Source organism: Poeciliopsis prolifica, unplaced genomic scaffold, assembly GCF_027474105.1.
Source record: "Poeciliopsis prolifica strain line A6 unplaced genomic scaffold, Auburn_PproV2 SCAFFOLD056, whole genome shotgun sequence".
NCBI classification, from domain to species: domain Eukaryota; kingdom Metazoa; phylum Chordata; class Actinopteri; order Cyprinodontiformes; family Poeciliidae; genus Poeciliopsis; species Poeciliopsis prolifica.
In genome coordinates this window covers 2,107,251-2,132,443 of record NW_026562431.1, presented here as the reverse complement: position 1 = coordinate 2,132,443, position 25,193 = coordinate 2,107,251, and the positions used below count along the sequence as shown (strand labels likewise).

The 25,193-nt window shown below is 43.4% G+C and overlaps 2 protein-coding genes across 8 annotated transcripts; both read left to right on the top strand.

Annotated features, from left to right (window-relative positions):
* The first annotated feature begins 1,731 nt into the window (after positions 1-1,731).
* On the top strand, positions 1,732-16,577 carry ddx3xa (DEAD-box helicase 3 X-linked a). Of its 7 annotated transcripts, none has more exons than XM_055059727.1 (21): positions 1,732-2,061; positions 3,649-3,697; positions 4,515-4,562; positions 5,192-5,251; positions 6,095-6,187; positions 6,304-6,375; positions 8,090-8,263; positions 8,603-8,738; positions 9,233-9,340; positions 9,414-9,513; positions 9,589-9,724; positions 9,911-10,008; positions 10,086-10,184; positions 10,275-10,435; positions 10,536-10,680; positions 10,767-10,911; positions 11,785-11,966; positions 12,113-12,230; positions 12,315-12,468; positions 12,847-12,968; positions 13,531-16,577. In XM_055059727.1, exons 1-21 carry the CDS (start codon positions 2,017-2,019, stop codon positions 13,611-13,613), a joined length of 2,328 nt encoding a protein of 775 aa, XP_054915702.1. In that variant the 5' UTR covers positions 1,732-2,016; the 3' UTR covers positions 13,614-16,577. The 7 variants fall into 7 exon arrangements, with proteins under 7 accessions (XP_054915702.1, XP_054915701.1, XP_054915700.1 ...); XM_055059726.1 differs by having other exon boundaries at positions 6,017-6,187; positions 8,090-8,197; XM_055059725.1 differs by having other exon boundaries at positions 6,017-6,187.
* Positions 16,578-18,133: 1,556 nt separating this feature from the next.
* Positions 18,134-24,410, top strand: nyx (nyctalopin). The gene is made up of 4 exons (XM_055059998.1): positions 18,134-18,561; positions 19,598-19,884; positions 20,908-21,212; positions 21,722-24,410. The coding sequence occupies exons 1-4, from the start codon at positions 18,540-18,542 to the stop codon at positions 22,548-22,550; spliced, it is 1,443 nt and encodes a 480-aa protein (XP_054915973.1). The 5' UTR covers positions 18,134-18,539; the 3' UTR covers positions 22,551-24,410.
* The last annotated feature ends 783 nt before the right edge of the window (positions 24,411-25,193 follow it).

Below are 25,193 nucleotides of genomic sequence, written 5' to 3'. Positions count from 1 at the left end.
TGGCAAACCGATTTATAAATTAGGAACATTCCAACCCCAGTAAACCATAACAAATCATTTCAGAAATGAATTTAAGCGTAATAATGTGAAATGATATCAGGAAAAAGCACTGGGTGCTCGCAAAAATAAAAAAGAAGAGCAGGCCAAGATGCCTGTTGAGATCTATCAGTGATTAGAAAACCGTCTAGCTGGTTGGTTCCAAACGGGTAAATGGATTGGTACTTTGACTAGGAGCTGCAGCTTTGTGCTCAGGCATCTGGAATGTTTCGAGATCAGTCCACAACCTCAGGTTTCACCGTATCTATTACGGCTCATTCTAAAATAAACTGGAGCAGAGGTCTGAAGGTCGATGAGTCTGAAGTCCCTGTCGTAGCGCAGAGACGATGAAGGTGGGTTCCAGGACGGATAGTAAAGGTTCGGATTCAACACAGATTTCTTGTCTTTGGTTACAAACACACACACACTCCACATTAAGATCGTCAAATGCTAATGTCTGACAAAGTCAGCGTGTGTGAATACAAATTTCAAAGATGTCAAATTACAGATTTATGTGTGATGGGATAAAAGCTGCCCAAACCAGACTGGCCCTGTGTGAAAAGTTGACTCCACCTGCAGTCTGGTTGTCTCACTCTTGGCAGCGCTGACTGACAATGAGTACCCATGATTACCTGCAAAGAGCTTTTTACACCTCTGCAGAGAAACTTTGACTGACCAAGCCTCCATTTTGCTCAAGACGGAAAGGAAGCCCGGTGTTTCCTGAGAAATGTGAGAAGGGTCTTTGGCTGTGTTTTTTTTTTGGTCAGCACGTTTTGGCCTCAGAACATCACCATGGATGCCATCTCCGCCCAGCCTTCCCCACTATTTCACATTATCTCCATTTGTAGGTAGCTAACCATTTATCTAGAAACAATGTGGTTTTCTCAGAATAAACCAGAATGCATGCTGCAGGTGCACACATTTTGGTATTAACTGATAGGTTAGAGCTCTTCAGACTAATCTGAAGTGAATGCATCGGTCAAAAAAAGAGTTGTGTGTGTGTGTGTGTGTGTAAGACCATATTATGCCAGGTTTTTCTGTTTGTTGTCTGATTTGCTGTCAGTATATATATATATATATATATATATATATATATATATATATATATATATATATATATATATATATATATATATATATATATATATATATATATATATATATATATAAAACCTGACTGAAAATTAAAGCTGTGGATCGTTCATAATGAAATCAGAATATTTTAGTCTGGCCTGCTCTTCTTCATGACTTTGATGTTGGCAAATTCCTCCTGCAATCTAAGCGTTGTTGTGCCATCGCATGCGGCATTCAGTGTTTTTGCTGGATGATGAATAAAAGTGAAAGAGGAATTTACAGGAATACTGACAGCAAATCAGACAACAAACAGAAAAACCTGGCATAATATGGTCTTCTCTTAATTGACAAACTACATTTGAAGTGTTTTGTTCATTCTACCGAAAGGTCTGGTCAATAGATTTATCTTGACTACAATTGCGGCATATTAAATCTAAAGGTTTAAAACTCCATTGTCTATATATCATAAACTACATCAGATGAGTCGGTCAAAGCCACAAAAAAACCTGTTCTGTGCTTTGCGTCTTTATTCTGTTGGCCATGCAAAAAGCATCGCGATATTTAGTCATCAGACCGCAGGCCTGAGGTTACAGAGGTGATATCTCGCGCTACCTGAACACTCGGAGTCTCATTCCGCCACGGTCCAGCCTGCCGGGAGGGGGTTTCTGCTCTACAGCTCCACATCAGTCTTTTCATTTGGAAATAGAACTGAAAGTTTATATTTGTAACGATCAACTTTTTTTTAATTTATTTAAAGTAAATCAACAGGTCTACGTTATTTTACATTTTTTCGTCGTAATTTGTAGAGGGAAAAAATACCTAATTTTGCCGTTTGAGATCAGCCGGTGGCGCTAACAAAGAAAATTGTTTCTCTTCAGTAATAATCCCCCACTATTCTCTTTAGTTATGAGTCATGTGGTCGTTGATAATCCACACGGTCTAGATCAGCAGGTGAGTGACTTCAACTTGTTCTCATTTCTTTCGGGAAGTTTTGAGAATTTTTTTCCTGTTAACCTTAGTTTCGACGGAGAAAAGAGGGGAGCTAGTCAAGCTAGGCTAACGCAGCGGCTGCTAAAATGGAGTCTGTTGCAGTGGACAGGATTGTGATGGCGGAACACGATGTTCCGATGAGCTTAGCGATCTGGCCGCCCGAAATATGTGACGACGCTGTTTTGAAATAGTCTTTCTCCAACTTTAATACGTAAACGTATTCGAACGCGGTTTCGTTGGACCGAGTGCTGCTTTAAAAACCAGAGAAAGCCAGTGGAAAACTACTAGGTTAGCTGACATTTAAGACCCGGCCGGCATTCTTCTACGAGGGCATAGCGGCGCAGCTAACGAGGCCTGCTCAGCCTGAAACGTGGCGCAGGAAAAAAATGTTCCCGTCCACGAACGACCTATTTCTTCATGACGTGTATTCACGCATTTCCCCCCAGTAAATATAGTTATATCCATTTGGTATAGTTGTTTGTGTAACATTTTTATTTAAATATTTATTTTTCAACATTTGTAGCCGATTATTTAACACGGCAATGGGCGCGCTGTTGCTCTCGTTCCCTTGACCTAAATTCGCTTATTGACTTCCTTTTAACAACAGTGAAGTCACAGTAATTATTTACTGAAAGCGAAGCGTTGGCTTACAGAAGTAGTAAGTCGTTTTGGTAACTCGTCGTTTGGTGTCTTAACATCTCTTGAAAGATTTATTTTCTTTATCTTGAGGGAGGCCAAAAAATGCGTTGTCAGCGCCAAAGTTCAAAAAGCTCAGCTTGGCTACATTTCTGTTTTGATGCCAACTTATTTTAACTGGGACAATTAAAACAATTTTGTATTTTTTTTTCTTTTTTTAAGCAAAACTAAGTAGCACAACCTGTAATGTTTGGATTATTGTATTGTGGGCTTCAGCCACTGTTCCTGGAGTCTTTCTTAAAATGAAAGTCAGCTTCTTCCTCATACGCACTGTTTACGACCTGGGATTTAAAATATTCCACTATAATGTGCTCTGCCTTTCTTTTGTGAGGCCATATTAGTCAGAGGCTTCTATTTTGGTTTCCATCAAAGATGATCTTTCCTGTTAGTTGGCAGACCTTATTTTTCACCTACTCACAGAAAAAGGAAATGTGACTTGCTAAATATTTAGGAAATGAGTTTGATTTGAGCGTCAACATGACCATACATGCATTTTCTGACCACCAACTGTGATGATTTGTCGCCATTTTAACTTTTCTGTTATTTTTGTTACTGTTAAAAGTATTTTAATTGTTACACAACGGTTTTCATAGCAGTCAGTATTTCCATGAATTTTATGGTCGGTCGTAAAAATGTTCATAATGTGCATGTGATTTCATTTACTTGGGAAAACTTTGAACTGTACTCGGTTAATATTGCATTAAAATGAGCTGAACTCGTCATGATTCAGGTCAATGGGTTTTATAGTGACAAAGCACATTAATGATGGGGATTAAATGTTGTGTTACCATTGGCTTCTGGTACTGATGTGAAACAATCACATTCTTAATTTGTTTTATTTTGCATTTGTAGCTTGCTGCCCTAGACTTGAACCCTGACGGTCAAGGCGGAGGAACTGGCAGTAAGTAACAACTTTTAACTGTTTTTTTAATATTTAAATTGAAGGAACATTTGCAAAACAAGAACAGATAAATGTTTTTGCTGTGGACATTTCATAGTAGAAAATGATGCAAACAAAGCAGTTTCCAACATGAGGACAAAAAAAGTGTCTTATTGATGCTTTCAGCATCAGTCTTTTGTGGAAATTCAATGCAGAAAAATTTAATGCCGTAAATCTGCATTTGCTGCATCTATGTTTAAAAAATGGCTCCAGAAAGCCACAGGTTGCAGTGGCCTGGACCAGAGCAGCACACCTGAATCAGATAAACACTCAACAGTGAGGAAATGCATTCATTTGATTCAGGTGTGCGGAAGGAGGGGCCCCTCTGGTGGCTCATGAGGACTGAATGTCGGGTTAATGTTTTAATTTTAAAAATCCTTTTTACACTTTTGTAAATCCCTATGTATTTACTAATTTTTCTGTGGAACATAACCTAAAATTCTTCACAGAAATATCATATACTCAGATTTTTTTTAGAGCATATCAAAATACTCTAATGAAAATACAGTTTAAATACAGGAAGCTGATTTTCTGCAGCGCTAGTTGACATGCTATTGGCTGGTGTTTGGCAAAGCAGCCAATCCAGAAGCATTTTTTATTCCCCTTGGGAGATTGGCTGATAAGGAAGGCTAGATGTTAGCTTGTGTAGTAGTGCCAAGACAGCGTGTACTGTGAGCATTACTGCATTTAAAGTTTGAACTATTAAGATGGGCAGATAATGGAGGTTTCAAAATATATTGAATGTCCCAGTGTTCACCGGTGTGTTCTCTCTACCCAGGACGCTACATTCCACCTCACTTGAGGAACAAAGATGCTGCAAAAAATGGTGAGTTTGTCCAACGTTGTGCCTGGCCTCTGAGAAAAATTATAACAAGTTTGATGTGTAAGTTCTGTTAATGAGAAAAGCCCATCAGAGCATGGCAAAAGCAAGCACAATTGAGAACAGACCAGGGACATTCAGCAGTATGTTTTAGTAACATATTGATCTTTACCCGTCAAGCAGAAGACTGCAGTTGTCTTTTGTCATGTTTAAAATGCGCTGAGGACCTTTCCATCGCACAGAACGAACAGAGGACGCTGTGCGGAGTGTGTTTTCTTTCTGTGCTGGACGGGTTTTCGGTGCTCACAAAGTAGGTCAAGTGGTATCATATGTCAGCCTGAGCCTTCGGGTTTCACCCTAGACTGCTCATACGTGTGAGGATGGAGCCAATTCACTTTAATTTAGCTCAACTGTTCAACAGATCCATTTTGTCCCTCGAACTTCAAGCTCTGGCTCATTCAGTCTCATGTGTGAAAGACAGTGTTAGCTGTTGGCAGCTCTGATAAAGGCTGAAATTGGGACTGCCATATTTTGAGTTTAAAACAAGCTAAAAGTCAAGGTACTGTTTGGCTGCACACTTGACCCTCATTCCCCCTTTTTATTTTTTTACTGTTTTTTTATTTTTTATTCCACAGCAGGAAATTCTTATCCCGCTGGTAAACAGTGCGGTTATTCAGTGGCACCAGTAAATTTCTGTAAGTCCCTTCTGTCTGCTTTTGCTGAGTGCAAATGGCATTTAGCGATGCATGAAATAACAATTTCACACACCAATAAAGCCAGTTTGACAGGGAGGAAGTTTTAAAAACTATTAATTTAATATTGGAGATGCACCAATCCAATACTGATGTCAAATCTGATGAAGAAAAAAAAATCTGGTATCTGTGACGATGCGTCTTTAACACAAGGGTAGATCTATTCAGCCTAACTCTATGCTTTGTGCTCTGAGTGACGCCATGCTTTATGTATTCAACATTATATTGCATCTTTTGAACCATTTGAAAGGTTTGTTGCACTTGATCACATGTTTGATCAAGGTAGTCGGTTTCTTTATTTTTTTCCATTTTCTGTTCAGCTCCTAATTACAGTGAGTGAACAAATTAAAGTTTTTTTCACTCGCTTGTCTGACCAAGCAAGTTGGTGTGTTCAAGTGTGCTGCACTGGTGTAGTTATTTAAAAAAAAGAAGAAAAAAGTAATTTGTTACATTTAAATAAAATGAATAAATAAAATCACTTTAAGTCGGCACATTTTCTGTATTGCATCAGTACCGGCCGTTACTAAATCTCAAATATTGGTATCGAAAGTAAAAAATAAAAATGGATGGGTGCATCCCTATTTAACTTATTAATTGATGTGCTTCTCTTTGCTGAAATGCCTGCCGTTTGATAATTTTCTAAGGCAAGATAGTTGTCATTTAATTATTGGCTACCTTTTCCTTGGTCCTGGTTTGTTTTGTTTATAGACAATATGGATTTCCCCAACCCCCCATTCATACATAGAAATCTTGATGTCATTTATCTCGCTTTCAATGGTTTCCAAGACGCCCCTAAGCAGTGCCCCCAACCATGGCAGGCTGACTGCCAGCCAGTGCAGGGAGCTAGCTGTCCGTCAGGATGGGATGAGTGTACCATGGGTAACTACTGTGCAAAGTCCAACCCAACACTTAAAAGCCTGCATGAGCCAGTACTCCCTGAGGGTGGGGGTGGGGCGTGGCAGATCTGAAAGCCTGCTTCCCTACTTTTTACTCAGGTTACCCAAGACTGGCCTCTCAAGAGCTTGCCTTTTACCATGCCTACAGTGGCGGCTGGCGAAACCGATGCGGTACACTTTGACCTCCGCCTGCATGCTGTCCCATCGACCTGTTGGCACACTTTGACAGTGTGTGCAGCTAGCTGAAAGCGTTAGCGCAGTTGCTAATGAGCGTGATGATGCTGCATGGCAGCGATGCATTGGGTCACCCCTCATCACCTGGGCGGCTGACGATTTACTCTGTAGGGAGTGAAAGGGATGCAGAGAGGTTTGCTTAGTAAAATCTGGTTGAATCTCTGCTGCCATCAACTGCACCAGAATCCTGGATTCATCTCTGCTCCGACGCGCCCGAGTCAAACAGATGGTTCAGGATTCTGTGTAACGTTAAACAGGAGAAAATTAGGTTTTTGGATTCAGGTGTGTTGGAGCAGAGACCTGCCTCTCTGGTCCCCTGCTGTAGCACCACCCCCAATAATATGCCCCCAACACTTTTTTCAAACCCAACAAAAAATGATGTTCAGTTAATTTGAGCACCAATTTCTGCTGGTGCATTTGTTTGTGCCGCCCTCATATTAATGTTACATATTTCCAGCTGTCATCAAGGGCCAACAAGATACTTCACATTTGCAAAATCAAATGAAAGATGTCTTTCCACTCTGCTAGAGGGTGCCGCAAAACTTTTTTGTTTGTGCCATTATAGTTTGTAAACTTTAAAAAAAAAAAAAAAAAGTTTGCAGAGCTCAACCTTATGACGCTTTGTGCAGCAAAAATATTTATAGCACAGCTGGTTGGTCACATATTTGCTTGATTTTGTGAGGTCAACCACCTTAGTGTTGCTAAGGTGGTTGACCTTTCACCTTTGGAAACATTTATTAATATTCTTAACCTGTTAGCAGCAAAAAGGAACATTTTTGTCGCACAACCGTTTGACTCCACTTTGTGTAGTTTGAATGCAGAAGGGTGGAAACGCGCTCTTAGTTCAGGTCTATTACCTGGACTACAAAGTGCAGTTCAGATATCTAGTTATTACGTTTTTTAAATCCTTTAAAAGAAATTTTAATTGAAAAAAGTCAAAATGGTGTGTAACAAATCCTAGGTGGCTGATTTATTTTGACAGATTTTTCTGATACTTAGTTACTGATTGTTTCTGATTATTCCCATGAACTCTTTTAAGACATTAATGAATATGATTGCTAATAGCTGCCTAATTTTTCAAATTAATTTCTCAACCTGTACATTCAGTGACCTTGGCCTTGAACACAGACTTCTTTGGCTCGTCGGTGTCTGACTGAGGATTGTGATTGCTTGTGTTGGCCATTTCCGTCGTGCGCTTACTAAACGGCTTGTTGTGTGCTTACTAATGGTTTCCACAATGGAGGATTTTGTTGACTCCCGGGTCTAAAAGTCCTATCTTCAACAATAGACCTTGGAAGTCTGCCAAGATCCGTGTGGCTGTTCTGCTCTTCATATTTGGGCTGAGGACGTTTCAGCAGAACACTCAGACTAACGGGCGTCGTTCCTCGTTCAGACTGTGGCCAGCAGTGAGAGCAATGGCTGCTGAAATTGGTGCTACACATTAATTTTTACTCTGTTGCTAAATAGTAGTGTCAAAGGGGCCTGTTTCTACCTGCCTGCTTTGGTATGTTGTCTGCGGTTCAGTTGTGACGGACCTAATTAAAACCTGCTGTGTTTATTTGAAGAGTTAGCAACTGGATATAAAACCATTTCTAAATCTAGTTTTTTTTTTTTTTTTTTTTTTTTCTTCCCCACCCTTTTTTATGTAAAGATTCACCTGGATGGGACGGAGGACGCACCAATGGATTTGTGAATGGTTTCCATGACAACCGTACAAATGGGGGTTTTGGAGGGCGCGGACCCCCTCGCAATGACAGAGGTGGGCGTGGCGCCTACCGTGGTAACAGGGGCGGAGGCTCGTTTAATCAACCATTGCAAAATACAGGTGGGGAATTCCTGTTCTCTTAAATATCTAACTGTAGCCGCAAGTGTAGCGTAGCGTTAGCCATAAGCCCTCCCCCACCCTTTTTTTAAAAAAAAAAAGTGTCTCTGTTTACATTCTCTTGATAGTAAGCATGCATTTTTAAACTTGCATCCCAGTCTGTTAGCTGTAAGGATAGGTCAGGAATGGAATAAATTGACGGTTTAACAGGACTTTTGCTTTAAGGAAAACACACAGCTCCAGCCTTGGTAAGCAGCAGACATCTCTGGATGTCTGACAGCTGATTGTGCCAGAACAGTTTCAGAGTTCGTCAGTGACGGGGTTTTGTTTCCCTCGTCGCAGGGTTTGGAGGCTACGAGAACAAAGATGGAGGATGGGGAGGAGCCCCTAGAGACGCCGCCTACAACAGCTTTGGAGGGCGCAACGATCGGTCCAAATCTGCTTTCTTCAACGACCGTGGGGCTGGCTCCAGAGGACGGTGTGTGACGCTTCCAAAAGTCTTCCTAAAATATATGAACCAAATAAGCTGCTGTTGCTAAATTTTAACTGGGATTTTCAATATAGCTTGGGGCTGAAACAAGTAATGGAGATGAATCAATTATTGGAATTTAGTAAACAAGTATTCGCAAATTGCCGTATAAGGACTCTCAAATGGGACATTCGTTGAAAGAACAAAACAGTAGTTAAGCCAACATTGAACAAAAATGTATACTTTTTGGATTTAAGATGGAAAAACCTTGTCTGTAAATATGACCTTGAACTCTTCAGATGGCAGTTTTAGCTTCATTTGGTTCAAATTCTGCCATTAAACAAATCTTAAGAACCTTTTCCAATCCATTTTTAACTGGATAACGTGCCAGTTTGTTTTAGCCTAATGTCAGAATCTATAAAATACTCCCTTGTTAAAACAATAGTTTGCTTCAGCAGTATTATAATGGCACATTTTAACAGAACATGTGCATCCGTTTCCAGATATGAGCGCGGGGGGTTCGGTGGTGGTGGGAACAGTCGCTGGGGCGAGGACTCCAGAGGAGAAGATGACTGGTCCAAGCCTACTGCACCCAATGAGCGTCTGGAACAGTAAGCAGCGTTAACTCATGGTCAGAAATAATCTGTTTCATTCAGACTAATCCTGACTGTATCCTTTTTGCAGCGAGCTTTTCTCTGGAAGCAACACGGGGATAAACTTTGAGAAGTACGACGATATTCCCGTGGAAGCTACTGGATCCAACTGCCCGCCACACATCGAGAGTGTAGGTGTCCCTCACTGTCTCTATTACTGTTTTTAGATAAAGAACCTGGTGACTAATGAATGTTTCATTGTGCAGTTTCATGATGTGGACATGGGGGAGATCATCATGGGGAACATCAACCTGAGCCGCTACACCCGGCCAACTCCGGTCCAGAAGCACGCCATTCCCATCATTAAGATTAAGAGAGATCTGATGGCCTGCGCCCAGACAGGTTAGTGTCCCTGATCTCAAACGGGTTAGCGTTTTTTTGGGGGCTAACCAGACGGGTTAGCATTTAGTATGACTGGTTAACATCTATGGCGTTCGTTGAAAGACAGTTGAAATAAAGTTTGATGTCTCGGTATGGTTGGTGGGTTTTGTTTAGATCTTCATTTAATAGAATCCATGTGCGTTTCAGGTTCTGGTAAAACCGCTGCTTTCCTGTTGCCGGTTCTGAGTCAGATCTACACAGAAGGACCAGGAGATGCACTGCAAGCCTCAAAGAGCAGTGGACAGGTAAAACCAAAACTCCATGAAGTTGTAATCATTCCACACAGCGCTGAGTTGGTCCTGAGTTTTCCTTCAACTTCCAGGAGAATGGACGGTACGGCCGTCGTAAGCAGTACCCCATCTCCCTCATTCTGGCTCCAACCAGAGAACTGGCTCTACAGATCTACGACGAGGCCAAGAAGGTGAGTTTGGAGCTAACAAATAGTTTGTCATTTCTTATTTTTCACTGCCGTGTGACATCTCAAGACCTCCTGTTCTTTCCTGGCATCCAGTTCGCCTACCGCTCCCACGTACGTCCCTGTGTGGTGTATGGTGGCGCAGACATCGGCCAGCAGATTCGAGAGCTGGAAAGAGGCTGCCATCTACTGGTAGCCACACCAGGACGTCTGGTGGACATGATGGAGAGAGGCAAGATCGGTTTGGACCATTGCAAGTTAGTATCTGACTCACTGGGCTGTTGAAAGATCAAACGTTTGAATTCTAAGGTTTAACCCCAGGACGGATCAGTGGCTAAACGCAAATTGTGTCTGCAGCTATCTGGTTCTGGACGAGGCTGACCGCATGTTGGACATGGGCTTTGAGCCGCAGATCAGACGCATCGTGGAGCAGGACACGATGCCGCCCAAGGGCATCCGCCAGACCATGATGTTCAGCGCCACCTTCCCCAAAGAGATTCAGGTGTGTTTTCATGTCGGCAGCCTTACAGTGTCACTTTGGCGGTGCGTTCAGTGAGTGGTCATCTCATTGTTGGCTGTTGATCTCAGATCCTTGCTCGTGACTTCCTGGAGGACTACATCTTCCTGGCAGTGGGGCGTGTCGGTTCCACATCAGAGAACATCACGCAAAAGGTTGTCTGGGTAGAAGAGAACGACAAGAGGTCTTTCCTTCTGGATCTGCTCAATGCCACAGGTAAAAAAAAAATCAGTCTGCAATGCTGAGCCAATGTCAGCCTCTGGGTCTAAAGATATTTTGGTACAGGGTTTCCCCCAGAGAACTTGCTGGTCTGTGTTTTTGAGTTAAATGTTTAAAGTTGACAGGAAATTTGAAAATATCCCTTGATAGTTATGTATTAGTGAAAGATTAATGCTTGAATATTGACCATAAAGTCTTACAAAATGCAAACACACAAAGAGAACTAAAATAAGCAACTCTTAGCCCTGTGGGTGCCCAAATAAAGCCTGGTGGCCTGCCAGGCTTAAAATATATTGGGGGAAACCTTACAGGATCATGACCAGGTTACAGAAAGCTTCACCTCATAAAGTCATGTAACTTTATTCGTATTCCTAGCAATTTGATTCAGTGTGTTGTCTTAAGCATAGAAATACAATTTAAACCAAATTGAACTGTGATGGTTGTGTAGCTCTAAATGAAGATCTTATTTAGCATCTCCATGTTGTTTCAAGTCCTGCATGCCTGGCTGTGGGGGAGGAGGAAGGTTGGCCTGTTTTATTGGGACTGGAGGGAATGCTAAGATGAATATTTCTCAAAGTTTGTTTACTGGCCTACATAATTAAATATCTGAATTTGAACCCAATAATCAGGCAGTTTAGAAACATAGCAGACATTATGAACTATTTAATCAGTCAAATGTAAAGACCTACAATACCTGTTTCAGTAAAGAGGAATTTATCACCAGGGCTTTTATAAGCTTCCTGTTGCGTCCTTCATTATGTCTTCAGTTCCTGCTTCTGTAAAACATCTTTTTTTCTGTACTTGCTGCATGTATGTGGGTTTTTTTAGCATTTCAAAGCCTTCTCATGTGGCTTCCTCATGGCTCCCCAGGTAAAGACTCCCTGACGCTGGTGTTTGTGGAAACAAAGAAAGGAGCCGATGCTCTGGAGGACTTCCTGTACCGCGAGGGCTACGCCTGCACCAGCATCCATGGAGACAGATCTCAGAGGGACAGAGAGGAAGCTCTGCACCAGTTCCGTTCTGGGCGCTGCCCAATCCTGGTGGCTACAGCTGTAGGTTATCCATAGCTGCTCTATATTTCTCCAAATGTAATCATTCCAAAGAAACGATGCTGTTGCATACTTCCTGCTTAGCTTCAGCTTGTAAGGAAACTGAGCTAACTGAGAAACACCAAATACATTTCTTTCCTTCTGTCCAGGTGGCTGCTCGAGGTCTGGACATCAGCAACGTGAAGCACGTGATTAACTTCGATCTGCCCAGCGACATCGAGGAGTACGTTCACCGTATCGGCCGTACGGGACGTGTGGGCAACCTCGGTACAATCCCACTCTCTGTGACTTCAAATGATCTCTTTGCTTACAAGAGCAGTGGTGTAACATAACTTGTGGACTCTCGCTCAGGTCTGGCCACGTCGTTCTTTAACGACAAAAACAGCAACATAACCAAAGATTTGCTGGACATCCTGGTTGAGGCCAAACAGGAGGTTCCTTCCTGGCTGGAGAGCCTGGCCTACGAGCACCAGCACAAGAGCACCAACCGCGGACGATCCAAGAGGTAACACTCCACTATCTGATCCCATGTCAATTCTTCCAGTGAGAGGTCAAAATGAAAATAATTCATAGAAAATCAGACAAAAGAAAAATTTTGCATGTCTGTTGGATTGTTTAAAACTGAAAGTATGAAGATTTAGCAAAACTGCAGGTGTGTTGAAACAAACCTGTTCAGTTCAGTGAATAGAGTACCCAGAAGTGTAGTGCAACTTCATAATAAAATGACTCAAAAGTAATAAGTACCATGTAGTAAAAATATGTTTCCTAAAAGTTTCTAAAGTAAACGTAACAAGTTTCCTCTGTTCTCGTGTTCTTCAGACTGGCTAAATCTGATGTCTATCTGGTTCCCGTGTGCAGACACTAACTGGTTTCTCTCCTGCAGGTTCTCTGGTGGTTTCGGAGCCAGAGACTACCGCCAGGCATCAGGTGGCTCCGGAGGCTTCAACAGCAACCGCTCAGGACGCAGCGCTGGCGGTCACGGAGGAAACCGTGGCTTTGGTGGAGGTACGCGAGCTAAAGTGGCTTAGCTTTTAAAGGGGCAGTCTCATGTACAATAAAATTATTTATTTGTTATACCCTTGTCAAAAACATAGCTTGTGTTGCCACATTCTTTCTTTTGAGGAGTTCTTTAATCACCCATGGCAACCATTCAGCTGTTCAGTGGTGGACATTGCTAATAGTTTCTGGCTAGTCTGAGGAACAAACACCTGGTGGCGCTGCACATCCACTGAACTTATCCCAGCTGCTATTTAGAACAACGCTGGTAAAAAGGTTAACAGGTTAATAGAGGAGCCGAGTTGTGATGACGTCCTGAAGGCGGAGTTTCACAAAGAGCATGAGCTTCTTAAAGAGACAGACGTCCACTTTTTAAGGTGTTAATTATATTTATTTATATCAAATAAATATGGTTGATATAAATAGAAATTTTATAACATCTAAAGTGTGTCTTTGTGCCTGGAAATGACATAAAGCTGCCCCTTTAAAGTGTTTTTGTACTGCCATGACGTTCACCTTTCTGTTTCCCAAACTGGTCGATTCCTCTGACCTTCTGACTTTCTCCTCCCAGGTGGCTTCGGCGGCAACTTCTACAACGATGGCTACGGCGGAAATTACAACCACTCTGGTAGCGTAGATTGGTGGGGGAACTAAACACCATAGGAACAGGTTGTCATGCCAACCTGCTGGAAACCACATGTTAACCTAAGCCAGACCATAACAAACCCTCCCTGTGTAGCTCCACTGACAGACAGTACATTACAACCCCAGTTCTCTGCCACCGGCTTCTTTCCCCCGAAAGGAAGCGCAGCACGACGCAAAGAAAATCACCAGCACGTGCCGACCGCCAGGGGGCGCCGCAGAGATTTTGCACACCTCAGAGCGAGCATGGATGCTTACATGCACTGTCCGACCGCAACCTCGGACTTTTCATCGTTCAGAAAAAGTATTTTTGTTCTTACTGCGGGGCCCGCCACCCCGCAAACCGGGTAACCTGAGGATTATTTGTATGTTGATGTACTGTGCCTTTTTGAATTTAACCAGGAAATATATGTTGTCATTTCACCAGATGAACATGGCCAAGAGCTCAAAATTTGTTTTAAAGATTTAGTTTGGGAAAAAAAAAAAAAAGTCAAAAAAAGAAAAAAGAAACTAAGTTGAAATAAGCTTGGACTTAAACCTTGGCAAACTCTGGGTGTTGTGGCTCTTGGAGTCATGATTCCATTTGAACCTCAAATTTCTAACATCATGTAGCCTTTTTCTATTGTCAAACAGCTAATGGAGCCATTAGTTTCTCTAAAACTGGGCCACTGTGTGAAGCCGCCGTTTTAATCCGAAGGGGGGACAAAGTTCCATTAATGTTCTCTTCTTTTTGTTTTCTGCTCACTCTATCCTGGACAGGCTCTGTTTAGGGACATGGTTGGTTTTTTTTGGTTTTTTTCTTATTTAGCCATTCCTGACGTAATCTTAAACACAGCAGTCGTTAAGCTCAGTGCCAACAATCGCTGAGGTACAAAAACCAAGAAACCAATGCTGGAACTCCACGCTTTCCGATAGACTTGACAGTGTTACGGCAGCTAGTCTGTTACCAAGCGCTAGCTACTTTAAAAGAAAAAGATCAGTGGACGGTGTTTTTTGTTGCTTTTTACTTGAGACGTTCTCAGAGCAGGCGTATGCAAAATCTTTTGGAAAAACCCCAGTCAGGTTTTCTTTTTTTAATCGTTTCTCTACAAAAAAGAAAGGTGTATCGAAGCAATGCCTGCCATCTTGAAAGTGAAGTTCAAAATGGCTGCACAAAAGGACCACAACATTGGGTATTTTACGCTTGCAAGTGTTTTTGTTTTTTGGTCAAGGGAGAAAGGACAGGTGAACTTGAGTCGCAGGCTTAACTTAATTACTAACGTTTTTCTCTTTTTCAAGCTGCGTTGGAGGCGTGGTTCATCGTTAGGAGACGGGACATTGGCGTAATCACTGAGGTTTTCAAATAACCAGCGGGGGAAAACGGGTGGGAGGGGGTGGTTTACGTTGGGGAGCAGCACTCCAACCACACGGGGCGGGGGTGTGGGTCAGGGCTTTTTTTTTTTCCAGTGCACCGCCATTTGGTTTATTCACAAAACTGAAGGTGGCCAAAGATCGGAAGGTGTCCTACCTTCTGTATGGAACATTTAGGTAGTATCAAGAAGAAAAAAGAAAAAAAAATTCGGAGCAGCTTTTCCTCTGGAAGAGGAGCAGGAGTCGAATACGGAATGCTCCCCAGTCCTCATCAGGTGTGATGTGCCTTGAAACCTTTAATTTTTTTTTCTTTCAATCTGAAAAGCGGATGCACTGACAGTATTGAGAGATTGAATGGTGCTACTTGATATGTGTAGGCCCTCGTACATCGAGCCCATCGAGTTTTACTAAAGTTGTTTTATTGCACATCTAGAGTTTTATATAGATGTCTCTGATATGTGTCCTTAAGCTTCCAAATATTGTGTGTGAGGAGTTTGTGGCGAGAGAGAGAGGAGGAACCCACAAAAAAAAAACGCAGCTTGTTTACAAAGGGGGAAGGGTTCTCAACGTTGAAATCCAGGATTTATTTGGGACCAGGGGGATTTAGCAGTCTGGGGGGGGGAATTTAGCCATTTGCACAGATTTCTAGATTCTACTTTTGCTGCTAGTTTTGTGTAATTTATTAAGCATTTTTGACAAATATTTATTTTTGTAAGCCTCTTAAGTGATTCTTTGAAAGTTTCAGAAACTTGACCAAAAGACAGTACAAAAAACACTGGCACTTGAATGTTGAATGTCACCTGTATGCGTGAAATTTATATATTTCGGGGTAGTGTGAGCTTTTTAAATGTATACGATCCATTGGACTCAGTTTCTAATATCCACAGCTGTTTCAGAGGCCTCCACATGGCCAGCCATCTATTAGAATTTCCCAATTGGTCATCAAAATTCAAAGTGGATTTGAGCAAACATGCCAAGGTTTGGAGCAAAGCTTTCAAAAGAGCAAATAGATTTCCTAAGCATATCAGTGCAGAAGTGTTCAGATTCTCCAACTGTGTGCATTAATCCTTTAGTCTAATTTGACCTGATTGCTTTCTTTTTTTTTTCTAGTCAATGTCTGGCACATGGCAATCCTTAAAGAAACAAACATGTGGTTTATTCTCCTTGTTGTACTTTTGCATATATGACGCCTGTCGAGTTCTCAGTGGCTGAGGAACAGGTCTTCAGCTCTGAATCGCAAGCAGAACCCGAGACTTGTTGCTCAATCTCTGGAGAAACCCCGGAGCTGTTTAGATGTAGACTTTGCTTTTCTGTGTTAGCCTCTAGGCTGCTGCACTGCATGGAGGAAGAGGGGGAGGGGGAAGTACTCGGCTGTGCAACAAAAAAAAAAAAAAATGTAAGATTTTACCAAAATAAAATGTTTGAATGCAAAAAGTTTGTTGAAAAATCAAGCATGTTTTCTGAGAAGTTGTTTACTGTAGATGAGGCAGAGAAGACTTGTAGCAAGCAGCCTGCTGCCTCGTGTGGCCACCAGGCAGACAGGCGGCGAAAATCAGTTTATGGATTGGATGAGCTTCGTTTGTTTTGATGAGGAAAAATGCATAAAGATTTCATTTGTACTTTCAACTGTGTCAGTTTTGTATTTCTCCTTAAGTTGATCGGCTTCATATTTGCGCAGTACCAGCGGCTACATACGCGACGACGTCAGGCTTTTAAAGTCATGGCAGGTTTATGTATTTCAACTGGATGTCTTTGCATTTCAGCATTTGTGATGTTGGTGTCGGTGAGGCTTCATTAGTTGATATTGATGACCTGAGATTTTCAAGTAATATGCCAATAATGAAATTACGCAAGAGCACATTTTCAAAGAAACTTTAAATTCTAATCAGCATTTAACACAAAACAGGAAGACATTTTCCATATTCAAAATAAAGGAGATTAGTCTCAAGAAAAGGCCCAGAGAAGACCAAAGAACCAGAATGAAGACTTTAGTCATCCAGCTCTTAGAGAGAAAAACAAAATGGAGATTGAGCTGGTTTGAATTGATGCAGTTAATTCATTTATTGCCACAAGCCTCTGTAGAAACTAAATGAACAGATAAAGTGTTCTCATGCAAAGTGATGTTTAAAATGATCCAGAGCTGCTGCAAACAGGATGTTGCCTGATTTATTTAAAACCCTGCTACCTCGACTCGACTGTCCAACCCAACTCAGATTTCCAAGGTAACGAACAAGATTCAAGTGAGAAAAGCATCAAAACAACCAAATGTGTCTCAGCAACAGTTGCCACGGTCACGTTGCCACCTGAAGCTGCAACTTCTGCATCGCAACGTTTAGTCTGGAAAAAATGTGAAAGAAATGTTTTCCTACAGGAAGGACAAATACAGGAGATTCTCCCCTCCACTATTAGAGCTGAATCTCTAATTTGACCCGTTTATATGGAGTTGATCGTTCCGGGTCTGCAGTTGAAATAAATACATTTGAAATAAGGCCAAACAAACTTACAAGTAACTTCTCAGCAGGATTATTGATCGTCAATAGTTGAATGTAGATCTAAAGGCTCCACTGGCACATTTTTTCATACATGTTTAAAGTGAAAAAAAATCTGCCACTGATGAAATTTGTGCTTTTGTATCTATATTCAACTTCTATGATCACTAGAAACCTGCAGAGCAGTTCAGTCGGTGCATCTAGAGCAGGAAAAACCCAAACATATTCCAGTTGAATGAAAAGCATGTTTTAACCCACTTTTTGAACGCGTTTTTTTTTTTTTTTGCACTCACTTTGTGGAGGTCACACTGGCTTTTGTCCGCTGAGCAGGTTTCGTAACGCCTCTTGTTGGTGACACCCATTTCGTATGATTTGTGTGTCATGTTGTGAAAAGCAGGTTATGGAGCCATTAAAGTTGAGTGAAGTCAGAGAGCTCCAACCGCTGATCTGTTTCATAAACTATTGATCACCTGTTTGATCAGATCGCCTTGTAGACTTAGGCAGTAAGCCACTAAAACAGAAGCAGTTTGAAGTTTAACCTCAAACTTCATGCTACGTGTGTGTGTGTGTGTGTGTGTGCGCGCGTGCGTGGGTGTGTATGCGTGTGTGTGTGTGTGTGTTAAGTTACATCTGTGACTCTGCTTCCATATAAGAGCTCTTTACTTGTGTAATCCCACCAACCGGCCGTCTCCAACCCCATCCCTCCTTCTATCACTCCATCCAGGGGATTTGATGGCCATTAAGAGATAGCTTTTTGGTGTGTTCGTGTGTCCCATCACACACACACACGCACCTACACACACACAGGGAGCAGTGTTTCATGTAAAGGCTCTGTTCCATTTGCCCGGCTGTGCAGTAGAATGTGGACTGACATGGGACGGACAGGATGGACACATCCGTGCGGTTCTGGATAGGGAGCTTCAACACACATGGACGCAGGTCTCCAGAAAGGGCTGCACACTCCCATCACCTCCGGTTGCGTCTCTTCCCGCTGATGATTTCCTGAGATATCCGTGCGATCGGTGACAGCTGGTGCTGGTGTCTGCGCATTTCCAGACCTCCGTTCATCCTGGCATGTTCCGGATGAGAGACGGCAGGAATGACTTCCTTCACTTTCACCGGTCAGTCCCAGTCGCTCCTCTGTTTCGTTCTGTCGTTTGTCAACAGACTCAAGCGCACGTCAGCCGGAACGTTTGAAACGCTGTAATATGAATTCATTTTTTCATGGCATCAGAATAATCTCACTACAAAAAGCTAAAAGTAACCAAGAGCTAATTGTTTTTAAGAAATGTGGTTCAATCTGTACAGATCACTAACCCAGTGCTTGGCCTGACCTCTAGTTTCCGGCTGTGTCCAGATGTTTCTACATGACCCTCTTTAGGTCCAAAGATAATAACTTTACTTTGTTTCTGTTGAACTGGAGAAAGTCATGGCATTGATCTGTTCTGAGAATCTGCTGAGCAGAACAGAATCTAGATCAGATCCCCAGCTGGAGATCATCCAGATGAAATCCAGTAGGTCTGGATTTCAACAGGTTCTGGCTCCAGATTGAATCAAATTCTTATTTACATTCTGGTACTTCAGGGAGCCATGCAGTGTCACGAGGTTAGCCTTTGGAAGGCTCTTCACTCTTCCATGTTTTCTTCATCTATTGATGTTGTTCTTGAACTTCCTCTGTTAGGGTACCATGCGTTGTTTTGTAGACCTTGGAGTCGACTTCATGGTCCTGATACGAATGCAACAAAGTGAACGGTTCAGTAAAAGTGTGAGGACAGACATGGGTCAAGTTTCTGTAAAAAATAAATTAAACATTCAGCATTGTAAGATAATTAACTCCCTGATGCCCTTTGGGCAACACTTCTGATTTACACTGAATTTTGGCTAGTAGAGTAAAGGGGTTTGGATGCAACACTTCTTAGATTTTATCTGTAAGGACTTTTACGTCTCCTTCAACTTTACATTTCTGCATCTCATCATCTTACACATAAACCCCAAGAGAAAACAAGAAGGCCTGTATAATGAGCTCTGGATAACCTACCAATGTTCTTTGATTGGTTCTTGAATTTCCTCCATGAGGGACAAAGTTCCCTCATGGAGGAAAACACCATGGCCACCCTGATGGAGCCTCACTGCCCTGTCTCACCCGTTGCCTTTCAGTGTCCGTGCTGTGCCTGCTTCCTCAGTCGGCGTTGGCGCGGTGGGCGTGCGTCCGGGCCTGCCCGCCGTCCTGCTCCTGCACGCAGGAGAAGAGCTGCAGTGTGCTGTGCGACCGCGCCGGCCTGGCCGAGCTGCCCAGAGAGTTCCCCTGTGAGGCGTCCGCCATCAACCTGGAGAAGAACCGGCTCAAGTTCCTGTCGGAGCGGGCCTTCGGGGCCCTGCCCTCGCTCAGGTCTCTGTCTCTGGACCACAACAACATCTCCTTCATCACCCCGGGAGCTTTCAAGGTTTCCTTTCCATACCATATCTTACTGAGCGATCCGTTTCCAGCCAGACAGCTGGGTTTGAAATGTAATTCAATGTGATGAGAGTCATAGAAAAAGTAGCATACGTCTCTGATTGTTACCTCTTAACCTTGATTGTTGCTCCACAAGTTTACAGGTACAAAGATTTCACTTAGAATCTTTAAAGAACCTAAAAGCTCAAGTTTTTGTAGAATTTTTATCAAGAGATTTTGTAAAATTCCCCAAGTCTCATTTCTGCAGGATCCAGGTTCCTCCAGACAACAAATGAACTTGGTCATTTGTATCTTTTGGGTTTCCTTCCAGGAGCTTCTCCCAGGATTTTCCTATAGTTCCGGTCCATTCCTCCGGTCAGAACATTCTGTAGACGGCCTCACTGACGCGCCTTTTCAGACCCGATAAGAACTTCGACTGGGGTCAGGACTTTGTGGCGATTGAACCGACGCAAACGCCGCATGACCAGTTTGGATGTTCAGGGTCATTGTCCGTTCGGAAGACCAATCTGTGCCAACATCTATGGACGTTGCTTTAATTTTTCCACATAATTTCTTTCCGATTTTATGAAGCAAACCAGTTCCTCCTACAGCAATCTGGCGTTTTATGTTTCTTATAGAGAACTGCCCTCCTCCTTGCATTACCAGCTTCATGGGGCCTTTGTCTTTTATTCTGGGCTCAATCTGAACAGAACCTGTTCGTCATGATGGTTGGACATTCCCATCGTGGTCCAAACTCGGTAAAAATGTTTCAAACCACGAAGCAGTGAGTTCTGGGAGTGAGTCCAATTAACTCAGATGGGACAGTAAACCTCTCAGGAGTTTGTGGAAGGAAGTCCAAAAGACAGACATCTGAGACACTGACCAAACTTACGCAAGCTTTTGAAAAAAAGTTTTTAAAAAAACATCTAAAACATTTTTCTCACTGATTTTCTGCCGTTTATACAAATTCTGCTGTAGCTACGAAACTACTGACTCTAAACACCAACCAGACTTCAAACTCTGCGTCCTCCAGGGCCTCTCCAACCTGCTGGAGCTGAAGATGGCCCACAACGAGTACATCAGCTACCTTCACACCCGGACATTCACAGGGCTGAAGAAGCTGCTGCGCCTGGACCTGTCCGACTGCAACCTCTTCAGCATCCCCGACCGCATCTTCATCGAGCAGACCGCCATGACGGAGCTGCTGTGCTTCCAGAACAACTTCCGCAGGATCCCAGGGGCCATCCGGGGCATGGAGAACCTGACGCACATCTACCTGGAGAGGAACAAGATCGAGGCGGTGGCCTACAACTCGCTGCTGGGCCTGGGGAGCCTGAGGTGAGGGACGCCTGCGGGGTTCCGATCCCTCCCTACGGGCGTCTGAATGAAGCGATGTGGTGTTTGTGAAAAGAAAAAAAAGAAGGAAAGGAATCCATGTTTCATGGTCCATCCAGTTCAACGTTGACCTGCTTTATTTTGATCTGTTACGTAAAATCCACAAAAAAAAAAAAAGGTTGTGATGTAAAAGTAGGTTGGATGAGAATGTTACCTTAACAACCCTACTTTGCCACATCACCTTGAACATCAGAGTATTAGAGAGACTTAGACTTAGACTTCCTTTATTGTCATTGTACAATAAAGAGTTCTCACTTACTGGAAGTCAAATGAGTAAAAGAAATGCAGCAACTGAAACATTTCAGAAGAAATTAGAGGTCTTGTTTCTCAGATTATTGAGCCACAGACAGACAGAAGGTCCCTGCATTTACGATTGTTAAAACTTTGTAGTCGGAAGATTATTGAGCCATAAACGGCGACACGGCCACTGGTTTTCTTCCTCTTCGTCTCAGGTACCTGAACCTCCAGGAGAACCGCATCAATGTGATCCATGACAACGCCTTCCAGGACCTGGTGCGCCTGGAGAACTTCTACCTCAACGACAACCTGCTGACCGACCTGCCCCGGCTCGCCTTCAAGGGGCTCAGCCGCCTCAAGATGCTCAACCTCGGGGGCAACCAGCTGATCAACGTGTCCAAGACGTGGTTCGGTGACTTGGCGGAGCTGGAGGTCCTGTACCTGGACCGGAACCAGCTGCTGAACATCGAGGAGGGCGCCTTCGAGAACCTGACCAGCCTGATCACGCTCCACCTGAACAGCAACAACCTGACCACGCTGCCCCTCAGCGTTTTCCAGCCCGTCTACTTCCTGGGCCACCTGTACCTCTTCAAAAACCCCTGGCAGTGCGACTGCGCCCTGGACTGGCTCAAGCAGTGGATGGAGAGCTACAAGCTGGTGCGGGACATCCCGTGCGCCTCGCCGTCCTCCGTGGCGGGCCTGGACCTCAGCCAGGTGGCGTTCCCCACGGCGAACGGCACCTGCGTCGACCCCGCCGAGCTCAACCTGACCACGGCGTCCTCGGAGGTGCGGCCCACCACGGAGAACCGCTTCAACAGCCTCATCTCCAAGCTGCTCCAGCAGGAGCTCAGGGAGGAGATGGGGAACGGGACCGAGAGCGCGCGCAACGCGACGCTGCCGGAGCCGGAGGAGGGTCAGCTGTCGGCGGGCGCCGGAGGCCGGGGGTCACAGGCGGTTCAATCGCTGCTCTGCTTCATGGTGACGTGGCTCTTCTGTGGTTTGTTCCGCCCGTCACACGCTGCTCTCTGTCTGCGCTGTACGTGAAGAAGAGGACCGAGAGTTTTAATACCGCTTCAGAGTTAAAATGTGCTTTTATTTCTCCCAGGAGGTCTGAAGGCTTGGAGCCTCTCAGTTGGCTTTTGGACGTTCCTCTCGCCCAAGAACATGAAGCACGTGGGACATGACATGGCAAGCACCGTTTCTACTGGAACTGAAATCCTTGTGCTCCATGTATCCCAGACTTCATGCTTTATGGGGTAATTTCAAAAGGTATTTACCCCCTCATGGAGTTCTTCTCTTTTTCCCTGCCTGTCACATGCAGCCCTCCCTGATGACCTGTTGTCACGTAGAGTTTATGGTTTTCCGTCAGACCGTCAGTTCCAGAAATCATGAAAGAAACTATTGCAAAAATCGGGACACAAGGACACGACCGCCTCTTTTAGGACGGCAGGAGGATTAAAGGTTGGGAGATAAAAGTTGAACCGAAAAAAAAAAATGTTTTAATGAAAGAGAAAAAATATGTTCAGGCTTCACATGGATAAGTAATTATCCAAATGCCCCCTTAAGCAATAAGGAGGCATTTAGTAATGATGGCAATGTCATCAAGTGTTTGCAATACCTGGTAAAATTGTCCTGATTCAGCCACATTCTGGAGTTTTCAACCAATAATGGCTTATTTAAGGGGGCAGCACTATGTGATTTTTAGGCATGTAGTGCTATTTTATAGAACAATCAAGTAACTATGTCACCTTTAGTCATTATTCTGTCACATATAACTTAAAAGAAATCTTTCTTCCTAATGTAAAGACTTGAAATTGTGTCTGTTGCTTGAAAAACTCCTCTTCCTGAAACGCCGCCTTCAGGAAGTCATCACAACACGGCTCCTCTAGTGACTCTTTATCATTAATTAACATTTTGAGCGGTGATTCGCTGAGTAGTAGCCCCTGTAATGAGCTGAGCGGATATGCAGTTCCACCAGGTGTTTGCTAATTGCTGCTGGCTAGTCTGAAGGAGCTGAGAGGGGGCGGGCTGCTCTGTGAGGCAGAAGCTCGGAAGCTTAGAAACCGCAGCTCACAGGAGGAGCTTTGTCCTTGAAGGCGGGGCTAAGTCCGCGCAGGCGTTTTGCACAGCTAATTAGTTGCCATGGAGATTAAAGGATTCCTCAAATATGCATGGAGAGAATCAAAGCAGCACTCCAGGTGTGTTTTTGACAGGGGGAATAATATAACATGATGAAAAAAGGTCGATTTTACATAATACCGCCAGTTTAAGGTCCTCCCAACAGGACATAGGTCACAGCACACAACACTGTTCATACTTACCCGCGACAGACATTTTGTGCAGATGGATAAAACTAAACCACTGACACTTCTCTCTTGCATAAAGAATTAAAACAATGCAATATTCTATAAAGAGCGCTTTCTGTTTTTTTTTTTTGTTGTTGTTGTTGTTTTCTTTTTCGTATCTTCCTTCACATCTGTGTGCAACATTAAAGGAGATAAACGCTCCTGTCGTCATCTCCTGGACAGATGTCCTCTTGGCTCATTTGTCCATTAAGCTTCTTTACTTCTACTGGACGCTACGGCGAGCAGGAGGGACATTCTTCCTGCTTCTGCCTCCTGGGATGAACTCTGTCCGAGTCTGCTGGGTTCTGCTTGAATGCGGAGGAGCAAAGACTGTCATTATTATGAATTATGACTCTTTCACAGCGTAATGCAGCGTTTGTTTTATACACGGTGTTGTGTACGTTCTAATGCTTCAGGATGTCATTGTTTAACATGAGCCACTGCTTTTCTTGGTTCTACTGTCTTTCAGGATCAAAGTTCTGCTGCGTGATGTGTTTTTTGTTTTTTTTATGAATAAAATGAACAGGAAGGGGGAAAAAAACCCCAGATTGCCCCTGAACTCATCACATGCTTCCTCACCGGCTCCTTTCAGCCTGGCGGGAGGAGCTGACCTGTTTCAGAGGTGAACTCCAGTTAATCTGTCGGCCTGTTAATGTAGGATTAGACTGAGACTTAGACAAGCCGGGGAGGCCGGAGGCTCCACCTCGTTCCCCTCTCTCACCCTGGAGCTCATGCTGCTGTTTTTTATTTCCCTACCCGGTTATGATGTAACAGAGACCAGTTATGTGTGTGGCAGCTTTGAGAGCTGGTGGCCCCGTAAGAAGCAGAGCTTTGGGTCCTTGTAGGTTTTAAACACTCGAGCTGCGTTTTCTTTACAAACGTACACAAAATGTTGTCGATATTCCACTAATGGCAAAAAACCAATTTCGGCGTTTCCTTTAAGTTTGTTCACGCGATAGGTCCTTACAGAACATCAACCTCCTACCACTTCCTATCAGCTTCATCGTCGTTTCTGCCAGTAGTAAAGTCTGGTCGTTCACAAATTGAGTGACGTGGAAAACTCGTTTCCACTGCAGTTTTGTGTTAGCATCAAAACCGTTTAGCTAAAATAAGCAAGTTTATTTCTGGCATTTCCAAATTGCGCAGTTAGATGGTCAATGGAGTCACAGCTATAATATACTTGAAAACAATTTAATCAAACCAAGTATGAGAGTCCAAAAAGTGTCAAAGATTTCAACGATCAAAGGGAACCTTGAAGTGGCAGCAAAGAGGAAAGTCTCCAGCTCAACCAAGAGCCAGCATCACAAAAATGTATATCTTGATTTGTCCAGTGAAGAGGAGC

Coding starts and splice junctions, on each gene's coding strand:
- ddx3xa (XM_055059725.1), top strand. CDS start 2,017: ATGAGTCATGTGGTCGTTGATAATCCACACGGTCTAGATCAGCAG. Junction 8,264..8,602: donor TCAACCATTGCAAAATACAG/GTGGGGAATTCC, acceptor CCCTCGTCGCAG/GGTTTGGAGGCTACGAGAAC. Junction 10,681..10,766: donor CCTTCCCCAAAGAGATTCAG/GTGTGTTTTCAT, acceptor TGTTGATCTCAG/ATCCTTGCTCGTGACTTCCT.
- nyx (XM_055059998.1), top strand. CDS start 18,540: ATGACTTCCTTCACTTTCACCG. Junction 19,885..20,907: donor TCACCCCGGGAGCTTTCAAG/GTTTCCTTTCCA, acceptor TGCGTCCTCCAG/GGCCTCTCCAACCTGCTGGA. Junction 21,213..21,721: donor CTGGGCCTGGGGAGCCTGAG/GTGAGGGACGCC, acceptor TCTTCGTCTCAG/GTACCTGAACCTCCAGGAGA.